Consider the following 15,344-nt stretch of genomic DNA (forward strand, 5'->3'; position numbering starts at 1 on the left):
TTCCACTCCCAGCATTGTGCCAAACAAGTGCAACTTACAGAGCATCAAGGAAAAAAGACGAAAAATAACGCCCCTTTTGTTTCTTCTCTTCTCTAGATATTGATGAATGTCAAATCTATGGCACGTGTCCGCAAGACTGTAAGAACTCAAAGGGAAGTTATGAGTGCTTGTGCGCCGAGGGATTTAAATCGGTTGGTGATCACCAGGGCAGGCAATGTGCAGCAGATGGTAAGTTTGTCAACACCGTGCAAAAGCATCTCCTGTTCAGATAGGTACGGTGACCTCTAGAGTGACCTTCAGGCCTCTTGCTGATTACAGTTGTATTAAGATGGTACTTTCATGAGTACTTCATGAGAGCAGATTAATAGAACCTCACTATCTCAGAACACAAAGCCAGAATTTGGTACGAATTGAAAGATGAGGGCCTCACTTAGAGGGGAACAGTATCGAGGAATCAGTCGAAAATTAGTGAAACCCCCTTCTGACAATCTCTCTCATCCCCACCTCATTTCCTGTGCAAGGGACTAAGGTTTTTCTGTTAGTTGGAATGTATGACGTTACAACGAAATCCGTTGCAACGCATGCCTTTACCACGCATGCGTTACAACGGAATTCGTTTACCACGCATAACCTTTACCTCGACTATTTGCGTGGTGACGTCATACGTCGTTAAGAGGAAACAGATTTTCTCCAGTATTACATCTTTCATAGATTCACATGCTTGTATCTTCCCCGTCGTCATGGTGGGAGTCTCACGGTAACAGAATGACCAAGCAGTATCATCGAGAAGAAAAACTGCATAGAAAATCCCCATAGGGGCTGTATTATTTGGTAACCAGACCATTTCTTTGTTTTGGTCCAAAAGCCAGCCAATCAGCATTGCTGCCCTGCCCTCACACTCCCCAGCAGCAGCTTCCTGCCTCAGATTTCCAACCGCCTTCGTGTGAGAAAGGAGTCTCCCTGAGCTCTGCTCAGTTTTCTTCTGTTCCTGTGTGAACTTTTGACCCTTTGGAATCTTGTTTCCTGTCTTCTAGATTGAGGTATTGTGTGTACTTATCTTACTTATGATGGCTGAAAGCTCTAAAAAGAGGCTGTTCAGGCCATGCAGATCCTGTGGGAAGGCCAGACTTTTCTCTGAGGACCCACATGAGGACTGCCTTTACTGTCTCTACCCTAAACACCTGGTGAAAGACTGTAAACTCTGTAGAAAATTTTCTGACAAAACTAAACGAGACAGAGAGGCTAGATTACTGTTATGGCTGCAGAAGAAGAAGGCCACATCAGGCTCAGATTCTGAGGAAGAATCTTCTCACTCCACTCCCAAGAAAAGAAAGGCCTCTGTTTCTGTGGAGAAAGTGGAGTCTAAAAGGAGTAAATCTAAGGAAAAATCGACATCATCTCTTCCTATAACTCCTCTGGAGAAGCAGTCAAGTCTTAAAGGACCTGGATCTGCACCTTCTACCAGTTCAATGGCTTCTGCTACTAAGCCTGTGGTGAAAACTTCAGTTCCGTCGACTACGGCTTCGTCGACGATAGGATCTAAGGCTGCGTCGACGACCACGACGTCTACGACAACGACATCGACGAGTAAGATTTCTCTGTCGGCGAAAGGACCGTCGACGACGACGATGACGACTCCGTCAACGACAGGTTCGATGTTGAGGATGTCGACGAGGGCCCCGTTGACGCAGGTCCCGTCGACGATGGTTCCGCCGACGAAGGTCCCGTCGACGAAGGCCCCGTCGACGAAGGTTCCGTCGACGATGGTCCCGTCGATGAAGGTCCCGTCGACGAAGGTCCCGTCGACGAAGGTTCCGTCGACGAAGGTTCCGTCGACGAAGGTTCCGTCGACGAAGGTTCCGTCGACGATGGTCCCGTCGACGATGGTTCCGTCGACGAAAATCTTGCTTTCATCGGCTAAAGCGTACAGTTCTCCTCAGTCGAAGACCATGATCTCCATCCGCTCTTTTCAGTCGACGAGAGGTTCGGCTACCATCAGTAAATCCGCAGAGTTCACCTCATGGACAAAGATTTCTCCTTTGCCACCATCATCGTTGCTGGAGCAGGATTCAGATGGAGAGGAGTCCTCAGGTGCCGCCTACAGTCCTTCTCAGCTTCAGATAAAAAGCCAAGACACGGATGAGGAGGAAAGTTATTCCTTCAGGGACAGACCACAATCTTCCAGATATGAATCATTCCAGGAATCTGGTGATTATGATGATGAAGAGGAGCAGCACGTGGACTCACGGGAGGAGGAACGTCAAGAGACGGTTTCTATACCCCTCACCCTTGTGTCTGATCTTAGATTGATGCTAAATGACTACTATCGTCGTTTCCCAGAGGCGAACTCCTCGCAACCAGTTACGCAGACGCCTCCCCCGCAGACACCTAAAAAAGCACCTGCTTCTCAAGATCAAGGGGTTAAATCTCCGCAGGTGGTTACTATAAGGGACGACCTAACGGACTCCGATGAAGATGAAGAGCCCGAAGACGGAGAGCTGGTTCATGATGCCTCGGGGAAGGAATGGGACGAATACGTCTTGCCATCGGCTGCATCACCTGACCCACTCAAATCTACCTCCCCTCCTCAAGACATCGGAGGCTTCCATGATATCATGGAAAGGGCGGCCAAGAGATTCAGTCTGGATGTGGAAGTGCAAGAGACGGATTGTTTCTTGTACGATTTCAAGGATGATAACAAAAGGTCACTTCGCTCAATTCCTATTATCCCTCATATCTGGGAGGAGGGCCTGAAGATTCTGAAAACACCGGCATCTATAGCGGTTTCAGTTCCACGAATTGAAAAGAAATACAGAGCTCCAGAATCCACGGCAGCCTGCCTCATTGGACATCCCAGGCCGGAATCAGTTGTGACGCAGGCGGCGCAAAGAAATTCTAAAAACCCGGTGGCTACTTCACTAGTGCCACCAGACAAGGAAGGAAGGAGAATGGATGGGGCAGGTAAGAGGTTTGCGGTCATGGCAGCCTCTACCATTAAAGCGGCAAATGCTATGGCACTGCTTGGCCATTACAACAGACAGATATGGTCCGATCTGGCACCCATACTCTCAGCGCTTCCGGAGGACCGAAAGGAAGAAGCGGCAGCCCTTCTCAAAGAAGGAGCAAAATCGGCTGCCGAATCTATCGACATCGCCATGGATGTCTCGTCTTTGGCCTTCAGACAAATGGCTTGGGCGGTTTCGCTTCGCAGGCAGGGCTGGCTCAAGGCGACTTCTTTTCGACCAGAGGTGCAGGCGGAGATTGTCGATATGCCCTTTGACGGTGAAAATTTGTTTGGGAAACATATTGATGAGGCATTGCAAGGCATAAAGTCGGACACGGACACAGCTAGAGCGCTGGGATCTCTTCAGCAGGGAAAGTTTCAGTCCTTTCGAAAGAGGGGTGCAAGAGGCCAATTTAATCAAAGGCCCTCTTTTCAATCCAACCGATATCAACCGTACAATCAGCAGGGATATCGTCAGTTTAACACAAACAACCAGTTCAGATCCTCTAACTCCTCTTACCAACAACAGTCCAGAGGTAAACCTAACGCCAGGGGGAAAAATCATCAGTCTAATAGACGTCAATGATTTCAGGCAGGCGCTCCCCACACAAAAGATCCCGGACAACGACCACTATCTGTCTCAATACTACACCAACTGGATGTCCATAACATCGGACAAATGGGTTCTGGATGTCATAAGCAGGGGCCACACGCTGGAATTTGTGGAGATACCACCGGACCACCCCCCCAGTACTCAGGCTCAACCATCATCGCAAGGAAATGCAGAAGGAAGTTCTCTCGCTTCTGCAAAAGGGAGCCATAGAGGAAGTGCCACAGCATCTCAGAGGGAGAGGCTTCTATTCGCATTTCTTCCTCATCAAAAAGAAACAGACCCAGAAATGGAGACAGGTATTGGACCTGAGGGATCTCAATCCATACATAAAAAAGATACCCTTCAGAATGTTGTCGTTGCAAGAGATCTTACTCATGTTGAAGGACAAAGACTACTTGGCGTCCTTGGATCTCATGGATGCGTACTTCCATATTCCCATTCATCGGAAGCACAGGAAGTATTTAAGGTTTGTTGTGGAGAGTCGCCACTTCCAGTTCAAAGTCCTGCCATTCGGACTCAAATCAGCCCCGAGGGTATTCACCAAATGCATGGCCCCGGTGGCGGCCCACTTAAGACTGCAAGGGCATTACATTTACCCATATCTGGACGACTGGTTAGTGACAGGTCCATCTTTCAGGGACGCAGCAGAAGCTCTGCAGAGCTGCATCCGGTTGTTTCAGCGATTAGGTCTGAGGACCAACTTAGAGAAATCCTCGCTGACTCCGGCCCAAGGCATCCAGTTCCTGGGGGCATGGATATGCACCAGAGCAGGGAAAGCCTATCCTTCCGAAGATCGGATGAGAAAGATCATGGGGTTAACGGCTTCCCTTCAAGCAAAAAGGTCCACTTCCGTGAGGATTTACAAGTCCATGTTGGGGATGATGTCATCCTGCATCCCACTGGTACCAAACTGTCGTCTTCGAATGAGACCTTTGCAGGAACAGCTGGACGAACAGTGGGTACAGGCCAGTGGAACCTTCGAGGATCGCATTGCCATCACGAACCGTATGAAGGTGGCCATGTCATGGTGGAAGATCCTAAAGAACCTGGACCAGGGCTTGAGCTTCATTCCTCGAGATCACGACTTCGTGATGACGACGGACGCTTCGCTGAAAGGATGGGGCGCGCATCTTCAAGAGCTGGAAATTCAGGGCCTTTGGTCAGATTGGGAAGCTCAGCTTCACATAAACATGTTGGAGCTCAAGGCGGTGTTCCTAGGGCTTCAAGCATTCCTTCCCAGAATACGCCAATCGTCAGTACTTATCCAAACGGACAGCACCACGACCATGTTTTACCTGCTGAAACAGGGTGGGACGAGATCCAAACAGCTGTCGACATTGGCGCAAAGGATCTGGAAATGGCTCATAACCAACGAAATTTCGATCCAAGTTCAGCATATACAGGGAGTCCTCAACACTCGGGCGGACGCCCTGAGCCGCACTCCCAATGCGACACACGAGTGGGAACTACACGACACTCAGATTCGCATTTTGTTTCAAAGGTGGGGCACTCCCACATTAGATTTGTTCGCGACACAAAACAATTCAAAGTGCGCTCAATTTGCGTCCAGGTACCGTCAACAGGGCTCCAAGGGAAATGCATTCCTCATGGACTGGACAGGAAGGTTTGCATACGCGTTCCCTCCGTTCCCGTTGATACCGCGCATCCTGCGCAGGATGAGATTGGAACCGTGCCGGATTATAATGATAGCACCAGCCTGGCCAAGACAGGCGTGGTTTTCAGACCTCCTTCAATTGTCGAGGGGCGACAAGATCCAGCTCCCGACATTTCAAGACCTCATCTCCATGAAGGAAGGGCAGATTCTGCATCCGGACCTGCAATCTCTAAAATTGTCAGCATGGAACCTCATGAGCGGGAGTTTCAAAATCTAGATATTTCGCAAGAATGCAGGCATATTCTCTCACAAGCTAGAGCTGTATCGACGAACAAAACATATACAGCAAAATGGACCCGTTTCTGCCACTGGTGCAACAGACAAAACTTGCATCCGTTTGAGGTACAGCCTGAAGGTATCCTGCCTTACCTGCTTTCACTATCTAAGTCAGGTCTGTCGCATGCTTCGGTCAAAGTGCACTTAGCAGCAATATCACGATTCCGGCGGAAGCCAAATGAACCATCTCTCTGGTCATCCAGAGTAATAAAGGAATTTATCAAGGGACTTTTTAGAGTCTTCCCACCCATCCAGCGCCCACCTGTGCCGTGGCACCTCAATACAGTCCTATCGCAGCTTATGAGGCCACCTTTTGAGCCCTTACACAAGACAGACTTGCAGTTCTTGTCATGGAAAACAGCCCTCCTTCTCGCCTTAACATCTGCAAGGAGGGTTAGCGAAATCCAGGCCTTTTCAGTGGAGGAACCCTTCTTACAATTTCGTCAGGACAGGGTTATATTGAGAACAAATCCTACCTTTATTCCCAAGGTGGCGACGTCTTTTCACCTCAACGAACCCATTATTTTACCTACTTTTTTCAGCAAGCCTTCATCGGAAGCAGAAAGAGCCTTACACTCTCTAGACATTTCTAGATGCCTAAAGTTCTACATTGAACGGACAAAAACGTTCCGCAAGTCCAAGCAATTATTCATTGCATTTGAAGGACAGAGGAAAGGTCTTCCATTGTCGAGACTGAGTATTGCTAGATGGATATCCTCAGCTATCCTGTAATGTCACGAGAAAGCGGGGAAGCCGCTATGTTCTAAAGTGCATGCACATTCAACGAGGAAGATGGCAACCTCGATGGCCTTGTTCGCAGGAGTGGCGCTGCCGGACATCTGCAGAGCAGCAACGTGGAAGAGTGTGCATTCATTTACAAGACACTACTGTCTAGACACTGCGTGGAAGGAGGACACGGCAGTGGGACAGGCTGTTCTGAAGCGTCTATTCCAGTAAGGTATGGTCTAATGGCATATTGTTTTTGCTATACAGTGCTTTGTTTTATACTTATACGTGCATTTATCGTATTGCTGATGCTTTCATAGCTACTGTTATATCATTGCTTTGCGGCAGAGCTTCCTTCTGAGTTCTGTCCTGGAAACGCTACAAGTATGGTTAGCACTGCTTACTACTCTGATACAAGCATGTGAATCTATGAAAGATGTAATACTGGAGAAGGAATTAGTTACTTACCTGTACACTATAGTTCTCCAGTATTATCTTTCATAGATTCACATGCGCCCGCCCGCCTCCCCGTTTCTCAGGCTGATCTTGTTCTCGGTATTTATCCTTGTCTCTCACTCGGGGACGGAAATCTGAGGCAGGAAGCTGCTGCTGGGGAGTGTGAGGGCAGGGCAGCAATGCTGATTGGCTGGCTTTTGGACCAAAACAAAGAAATGGTCTGGTTACCAAATAATACAGCCCCTATGGGGATTTTCTATGCAGTTTTTCTTCTCTATGATACTGCTTGGTCATTCTGTTACCGTGAGACTCCCACCATGACGACGGGGAAGATACAAGCATGTGAATCTATGAAAGATAATACTGGAGAACTATAGTGTACAGGTAAGTAACTAATTCCTTTTTTTCTGATTTCTCTTAAACGACGCTGATTATGTGCATATTTTGACTTGACTTCTGGTGAGTTTTTTTATTTAGGGGGGAGACCCCTCCGAACCCCCCTTTTTTTACTCTTTACCTTTACCACATATGCCTTTACTACAAACATCGTAGTAAAGGTATGCGTGGTAAAGACTTTAGTGGTAACCACGCATGCGTTGTACTGCATGCATGGTTAAAGATTTCGTGGAAACGGCTTCGTTGTAAAGGCCGTTTCCCATATTACAGTGGCCCATGTGTGATATTTCTTCCTAGTGCTACTAACCTCGTAGATTTTTTTTAAATGCTCATTATTAGACTTCACAAAAAGTAAAAGCCAGAAGCTAGGAAAAACAACGAGGATAAGGGACAACTAATGTAACTGACCAGCTTCAGAGCCAATAAGGGAGAAAACACATTTGCACCACTTGCTGCTTTTCCAACAGAGTTTGAGGAAACAGATTTTACTGCGGCCAATGTTATATAAATGTTTTTCCCCAGAGAAAAGGTTTTTTTGCTTGTATAGGAACCAGAACAAAGTGATTTTGTCTCGTATTTTGTTCGATCTTTCATCATTTTTGAAAAATGGAAAAACATCAGTTTTCTCTGCATTGGCATGTTAAAAGCAAAAACAAATACAAAATATTTGCTGTAGTGCAGCTCTTCAGGCAGCAAGGCTCTGAAGAAACTTAGAGAATAACCTGTTTGCTGCATTCTTTATTTTGAACTGCAAACAATTTGCAAAATAAATGTGCTCGCTAATTTTGATCAATGTCCAACTTTTCTAAATCTGAAACTAAGGGGGTCATTAGCATGGCGATACCCCCGGGAAATGGGACTGCCCACAATGCATGCAGTGGTCCCGCGTGGTGCCTGCCACGTTGTACTGTCAAATGCAGGGCGGTAGCATAGGTACCCACCATGCGCACCCCCTAACCCCCAAGATCCCCGGGGGCCCGCTACGGGCCCCCAATGGTGAGAGCCGCCTGCCTTTCTGTGGCAGCATTGCAGCTATGGAAAGGCAAGAACCTGCATGCATCTTAAAATGGATGGGGTGTCTACAAGACACCGCCACCATATTAACAGCTTTTCCGCCCAGTAGGCAATTGAGCGGATTGCCTACCGGCGGACGGTCTTTCAGTCCGCCGGGGTCCCCCCGCCATTACTATGGCGGGGGGAATTGGCATGCGGGCGGGCAAAAATGTCGGGCGAATCGATCCGCCCAACATACTAATTGGCCCCTTAGTCTCTAAGTACTGTTAAATGCTAGATCGGCCGACAAAAAGCGCAGCACTAGTTCTGATTGTATCTTTCCCAATTAATTGTTTAACTTTGACTGATAAATCTGGTCTTTAAACGCATCTTTTGCAGTAAATTTGATCCACACGTAGTGCTCTTCCTGGATTATGAGATTATCAGTATTAGGAGTATTTTACTTGTAGACTTCAGATAATGCAAGCAGGTGAAACCGTTAGATCAAATAGTGAGGAAAACATGCAGTAAACATTATTCAGTATGGGTGAGTGAAACTGGCATAATTCTCTCTAGCATAATTATTTGTAATTATCACAGAATTACTCTTAATTATGCATAGCTACAAATGAAGCATAATCCAACATTTAGCTCAATTTTCTTACTGCAAAATGCACCCTCTCGCCCAAAAAGGAACGAAGGATGCATTTTGGAATAAGAAAATTGCACTAAATGCTACAGAACATGAACAGCAGTCACCATCAGCCTCTTGCTGTCTCTTAGTTCATTGTTTCTGTGCTCCAATGGTAAGATTTTTCCCAAAATTGCTCTTAATTACTCAAGATGGCATAATTGATTAATTTTGGTAATTTCACATCAGAAGACTAATGGGTGGTTATTAAAATGTCTCCAAGTACACTGTTATCATTAAAACGTCACACAGGCCTAGTAATCAGTGCGAAAGCACCAGTACCCGGATGTAGTTACAGATGCCCCTGGTATCAGGTTTCAATGTGGATTTGCCATTTTTAATCACATGAAGTGGCCACTTAACAAAACCATTTATGAGTACAGGAAGTAGTGCTACAGAGGTACTCTTAATACCTTTCGGAAACAGTCCCAAAACGTCCAGCTTCCTATTAGTAAAAGTGAAAAGTGAGCAGATTACATTTTATTTCTATTAATTGTACACTGAATATTCCCTTTTCGTCCATTTTAAATGTGTTTGGGCCAATTAATAAGGGAAAGTGCTAGTAGGCAAAAGAGTACTGCAGTAGTACCTCTTCAAATACTCATGAATGGCTTTGTGTCAATGCACTAGCCAAAATTGAAAATAAGCCCAAGATTTCATTCCACCCTTCCTCATTTGGAAATGAGCACACATAAACACCAAGGCCCTGATTACTAGTTTGGCGGATGGGATACTCCATCACAAATGTGTGGATATCCCGCTTGCTTTATTACAAGTTTCGTAGAATATAATGGAGCTCGTACTATGGCGGACGGGATATCTGTCACGTTTGTGACAGAGGATCATATCTGCCAAACTCCTAACCAGGCCCCAACTGATTTCAACCTTATGTGGCATAGTTTAAATTGGCATAACCCTGGAACAGTGAGAGATGTTTCAGCGCCAGGAGAGACAAAAAAAACATATTTTATCAGTGGTGGTCCCCACTTCAGCAAAGGAGCTGTGTATGCGTCTTACAGATGCAATAGGGCACTGCTTTTCAAGTTTTCATCCCCACAGATGGCTTGTGGATACAACCTCTGGATTAGGTTAAAACATTCTCTTAAAATTGTTTACACTACATGTTTATCAGCATAACATTGTAGTGAAATTCCTTCTTTCTAATGATTCTCAGCCAGATTCATCATTGTATAATCCGCTCGCAAAGGGCCAGATTCTGAGAATCTGGCCCTTTGCGAGCGCAATTTTTGCATTTGGGATTCATCATCCCAAATGCAAAAATTGCAAATTGCGAAATCGCTAAATTGCGAGGAATTGCATTTAAGGAATCTCTATTTGAGATTCCTTAAATGCAATCCATGAACCATTTTTGAATTGCGAAATCCCTATTTTTGGCCGCTATTTACCGCAAAGTCTGACTTCGTGGTAAATAGCGAAAACTTTGAAAAATGCACTTTAGTGCATTTTTCAAAGTTGTAGTTACACACACACATGTCCTTTGGACATGTGTGTGCGCAACATCAGTCTACATTTACATTTCAGGGGTGCTACAGGGTGTCCTTTGGACACCCCTGGCACCCTTGAAATCGCATCCTTATTTGCGATTAGCAAATGAGAAATGACTCCCCATGCATTCCTATGGGCCTAGGCCCATAGGAATACATGGTGAGTCACTCCTTATTTGCGATTAGCAATTCGCTAATCACAAATAAGGAAGCTGTAGATAATATTGCGATTTCTACATGAATCCCGTTTTGCGAGTCATTAATAGCGATTCCTAAATAATCGCTATTAAGGACTCGCAAATCGGGACATTAATGAATCGGCCGTCTGTTCCTTATGACCCACATTAAAATTGCGAGTGTACTTTAAAACTACCCATCTGAAGCGCTATACATTATTGTTGTGTGTAACTGAAAAGGTAAAAAACAGTTTTTCTTTGATCTGCAGTTGGACATTGTAAAGTATGTCCTGAGAGCCCTAAATTTAAGGTGTCTTCTTGCATTGACTTCCAAATTACCCACCATCAAAGGCTGCTTGTGATATTCTTGTCAGCAGAAAGAAATTAGTGGAGGTCGCTCTGGTTCCCTCAGAAGTCCAGGGGTGAGGTAACCCTGAAGATTAAAGGATGAGATGTTTGGGAACAAAGGTGGAATCTTGGCAGCAATCCACCTTCTTGGTTAATGCCCAGTCTGAAGTGCAGCGGCCCGTGGAGGTGTGGACATTTTGCTCTGAAAAGGAAAGCCGCAGAGCGGCCGTTTAGGAAAGGGAGACCACGCGAGGGCGCGAAAGATGTATCGCGCAAGCAATATGCCTAAGAAGAGATCAGAATTGTTGAGTGACTGGCCTTTTAAATTCAGGAATTAATGCAGAAACCAAATCATAGACTAGAGACAAAAAGGAGTCTGACCAAAAAGAATATAATGCGTAGTCTACTGAAACTTGATGTATTTAGTTTATATTTGGACCAATGGGAGGCCTTATGAAGCATTATCTACAGGACATACATGCTGATTGTGCCTACATTGCACACTGCTCAAGATAACAAACCATTTTCAGAATGAAAGTATATACTGTGTTTCCACTGGCAAATTTTATTTATTATATGTTATTTACTAAATGTATTTTTCCAAACAAAATAGGTAGACCAATGAAATAACGTTGAAGATAATATACATTAATCTTTCACAGTGTATATAATGTATGTATACCTTTGGACGTCTGACATATCACATACCGTGTCCTTCTGAGTTATTTGAATATTCAGTGTGTATGTCTAAGGTTGTAATACCTGCAGCAAACACATTTCTCAGAAACCGCTGAAGATTCATCACAGTCACACACCTAACTCTTAAATGCTTTTCAGTAATATTTCTCAGTGTTTTATGGCTTTCAGCAAGACTTTTGAAGAGTCCGGGAATCATGTTGTCCATACCTGTTTTCTACCAATATTCTTACATAGATTATACATTCTCACACTTATGAACACCATCTATGCTCAGTGCATGAAGATCTGCATTTTAGCAAGTTGTTTTCTCACAGTGCTTTACAGCACAGTGTTTGCTATTCCTAGGCTCAATAAATAAAAGGTGATGCTTTTACTGAGTTTAATGTTGTTAGGCTTTTCGATCTCAGAAAAATGAAAACCTGTATTGGCCTCAGAAATGGAAAAAGTGTGGTACGGGATGCTACATAAAAGGAAGTCGTTACTTACATTGTCAGGATTCAAATTTGTGCAAGAAGCTAGTCCTTCAGCGATAAACTGCTTTGCCAGTGTAGTGGAACTAACATATCATGGCTTCAGTTACAACACTGGGCATAACACGTGCCTATGAAACAGTTCCCTTTCAGTTTCTGAGCGATTTAATAACGTGTACTACTTTTATCTAATAGTGCCCGATTACTAAATCTAATTTAAAAAAAAACACCCATTTGAAATCAAATGTAGCCCACTCAAATTTCTGCGGCAGGAAAACTTGCAGTGTGTATATTTTACCAGCTAATGTGACCTCACTACAACGGAAAAAAAGCACACACCATAAAGAGTTTTTCATATATCACATCTGCTAGGGTTTAAAATTGTCCTTGCTGTGCAATGGATGACAGATCAATGTATTTGAAATTATAAAATCACTTGTTTGATTAATTAAACGTATGTGAAGGCATCTTGCAACCCAGTGAGCGCCTCTTCAAGACATTAAGGGGCTTATTACGATGTCAGCAAACTCACTTCCACCAGACACCGTTGTGGATTGAGAACCGCCCGACCTTAGGTCGACAGTTCCGACCGCAGTACTTGGATGCAACCCCTCATAGGACGGTCTGTCGGAAACATGAATTTTTTAAAGGAAGCTTGTGCGGCAGGAGGAAAGCCCGCCGCACGAGCTTCCACTGAAAAATGTATGTTTTCAAACATTCCTGAAAGGGTGTTTAAGGGGGCACCAAAGGTGCCCACCCGACCCCAGAACGGAGGGCCCCCAATCTTGCTTTCCGACAGCCTTTCCATGACGAAAAGGGCGACCCGGAATGGCTGACGGAAACCGACATCATAATTCCAACAGCGGAGCCACCGTCATTAAGGGATTATGAAGTATTTCTGATGGACCTATGGGCTCTTTAAGCCTGTCAGAAAGCGTTGGGGCGGCCCTCCGCCTGCTGCCTCCGACCGCACGCATTGTAGCGTGTCAGTCAGACCACATCAGCAGATGGCGGTTGGAGTGCAACCGACGAGCCGTCGGTTGTGGTCTGACCGCCATCGTATTCGGCCCCATAATGTGAGAACGTTATACTTCTTTTCTAGATAGTTATCTTTAGTATCTGTCCCTTCCTTAAACTGATGGGGTAGTTAAAGATTTATACCCTTGTTACCAAATCTTTAAAATACACAAAGAGTAGATTTGGCTTCACCCATAGAAATGTATCTCTCACCTCATGCTATTGGCTATTTGGTTCATCATTCCGCCTTCCAGGAATTGCTTCCGTTAAAATGTCTGAGAAACTATATTACATCTGACAGGGCACACAATCATCACACTATCAAATTCAATTAATTTCCTCCTTTGTGAATTGTATACACAAAACAATCATTTGTGTTGCTGCTCTTTGGCAGAGCCTTAAGGCCGGTTCCTATTAAATAAACATCACATGCAACACATGTAGACATCATTTGTTAATGCCAGATGTTAGATGCATTGACACATTAAAGGCAGATCTATTGGCTTTGGCAATGTTTGTGATTGTTCTAACATGCGTATTTTGTAAAAACATCAATATTTAGAGCACTACAACAAGACCTTTCAAAGTCGCTCAGATATCGTGTGCTTGAAAGTGTAATCATGTGTTAAAACCAGTTGTACTGTTTTGTCCTCCGCAGGAAACTCTCCGCTGTTGTTGCTCCCGGACAGTGTGCGCATCCGCCAGTACAACCTCTCCTCGGAGCAGTACTCGGACTACATTGATAACCAGGAGCACATCCACGCCCTGGACTATGACTGGGATCCAGAGGAGATGGGGCTCAGTAAGTACAGCGCAGTGGGCGTCGCTCACACGTCATGACCACTCCTGGTGGGCCGCCCTGGGTCTCGTTCCAGTCTTTAGACACACGTGATCACTGATGAGGTAGCAGGGGCATATAGGATTTACTGTCAGCAAAGAAGATGCCCCCAGCACCTTCTTTAACAGTAAAGGCAGCTATAATTGGGATGAGGAAAGTACCTCACACCTGAGCCCAAGTGCTACTGCACCTGCTGCATTATGGGTAGCAACGCCCCTGTTTATCACCTGTACTTTGACAAATTGTTTTGATAAGAGTGATATCACATATAACGTTCAATTCACGTAATTATTTATTTTAATGGGGAAGGTCGAATTAGCCCTATTTAATGTTAAAATAAAACATCTTTGAGCATTGCTGCCTTTATTTTTATGTGCTATTTGATTTTGCACAAACCTTGCTCTACTTTTCTTTCGTTTCTCGGGGATGCTTAAGGGGAAAGGTTGCTGGTTTCCTTTATGTCACGTTCTGTATGTTTTTAATGTGTGATTGGCCTCTGTACTCTCTCCCTCCCTGTATTGTTAATACATTTTGAAATGGAATGAGCCTTATAATTAAGCAATTTAAAAAAAAAATGATCTCGGATTCTTTTCGCATAAACTTACAAAGATCCAGAAAACTGTGCTGCTTAGTAGAGTTTAATTTGGAAAAGAAAAAAAAATAGTAATAAAAAAAAAATCAGCTCCACATAATTTGCCTTAGAAACCCGCCATCAGCACTGTCGAAACATCATTGAATATTAAGGTTGCCTGGTCTTGATTCCATCTCATGCCTCTTTCTTCCACCACCCCTCACTTCCCGCCTCTTTATCTCACTCCTGTAGGTTCTTTCTATCACAGCTTTCTGACTTTGTCGTTGTTTTCCTCTAATTTGCTTTCTTCTCTTCCTCCCTTTTCTGTCTTTTTGTTACTTGCCCTGGGTCAAAGTCTAAAGAAAAAAAAGTAAATGCTGGTCCCAAAAACGAGTTCTGATGCTTTCCACATGCACCCACCCACACAACTTAAGAAAGGCCCCGAAGTCAGTTTTTGTTTCAACATCTCAAGAACTGAGGGGCATATTACCAAGGGCTTTATTGCCGCTTTAGCGGGAATTTGTCCCGCTAAAGCGGCGATAATTTTATCGCCCTATTACCTAGCTGTCGCTAACACCAGTTAGCGACAGCTTTAAGGAGATAGCGATCATCTTGGGGCCCACTTTGCATGTCAGCGATAATTATCGCTAATGACATGCAAAGTGGGCGTGCCAAGATGTTAGCGACTGGAAACAGTTGCTAACATCGCTATCTCCTATTATCTACTTTTGGAGATATTCGCGCTAAGCCCGAATATCTCCAAAAGCTAACGCCTGCCCTGAGCAGTTCTTAGCCATTGTGGGGCATATTACCAACAACTAGCGATAATTTTTGTCTCTAACTGGTTTAGAGACAAAAATTATCGCCGCACATCGGCGATTTTTATCGCA

General features: G+C 44.7%; 1 protein-coding gene across 1 annotated transcript in view; it reads left to right on the top strand.

Annotated features, from left to right (window-relative positions):
- LRP2 (LDL receptor related protein 2) overlaps window positions 1-15,344 on the top strand; it is a 358,266-nt gene that overhangs the window by 298,656 nt on the left and 44,266 nt on the right. The window contains exons 65-66 of the mRNA XM_086956556.1: window positions 97-228; window positions 13,704-13,847. Of these exons, the coding sequence (XP_086812682.1) occupies window positions 97-228; window positions 13,704-13,847 (276 nt within the window). The remainder of the gene's footprint in view (window positions 1-96; window positions 229-13,703; window positions 13,848-15,344) is intronic.

The sequence above is a fragment of the Lissotriton vulgaris genome, chromosome 2_1 (genome assembly GCF_964263255.1).
Source record: "Lissotriton vulgaris chromosome 2_1, aLisVul1.2, whole genome shotgun sequence".
NCBI lineage: Eukaryota > Metazoa > Chordata > Amphibia > Caudata > Salamandridae > Lissotriton > Lissotriton vulgaris.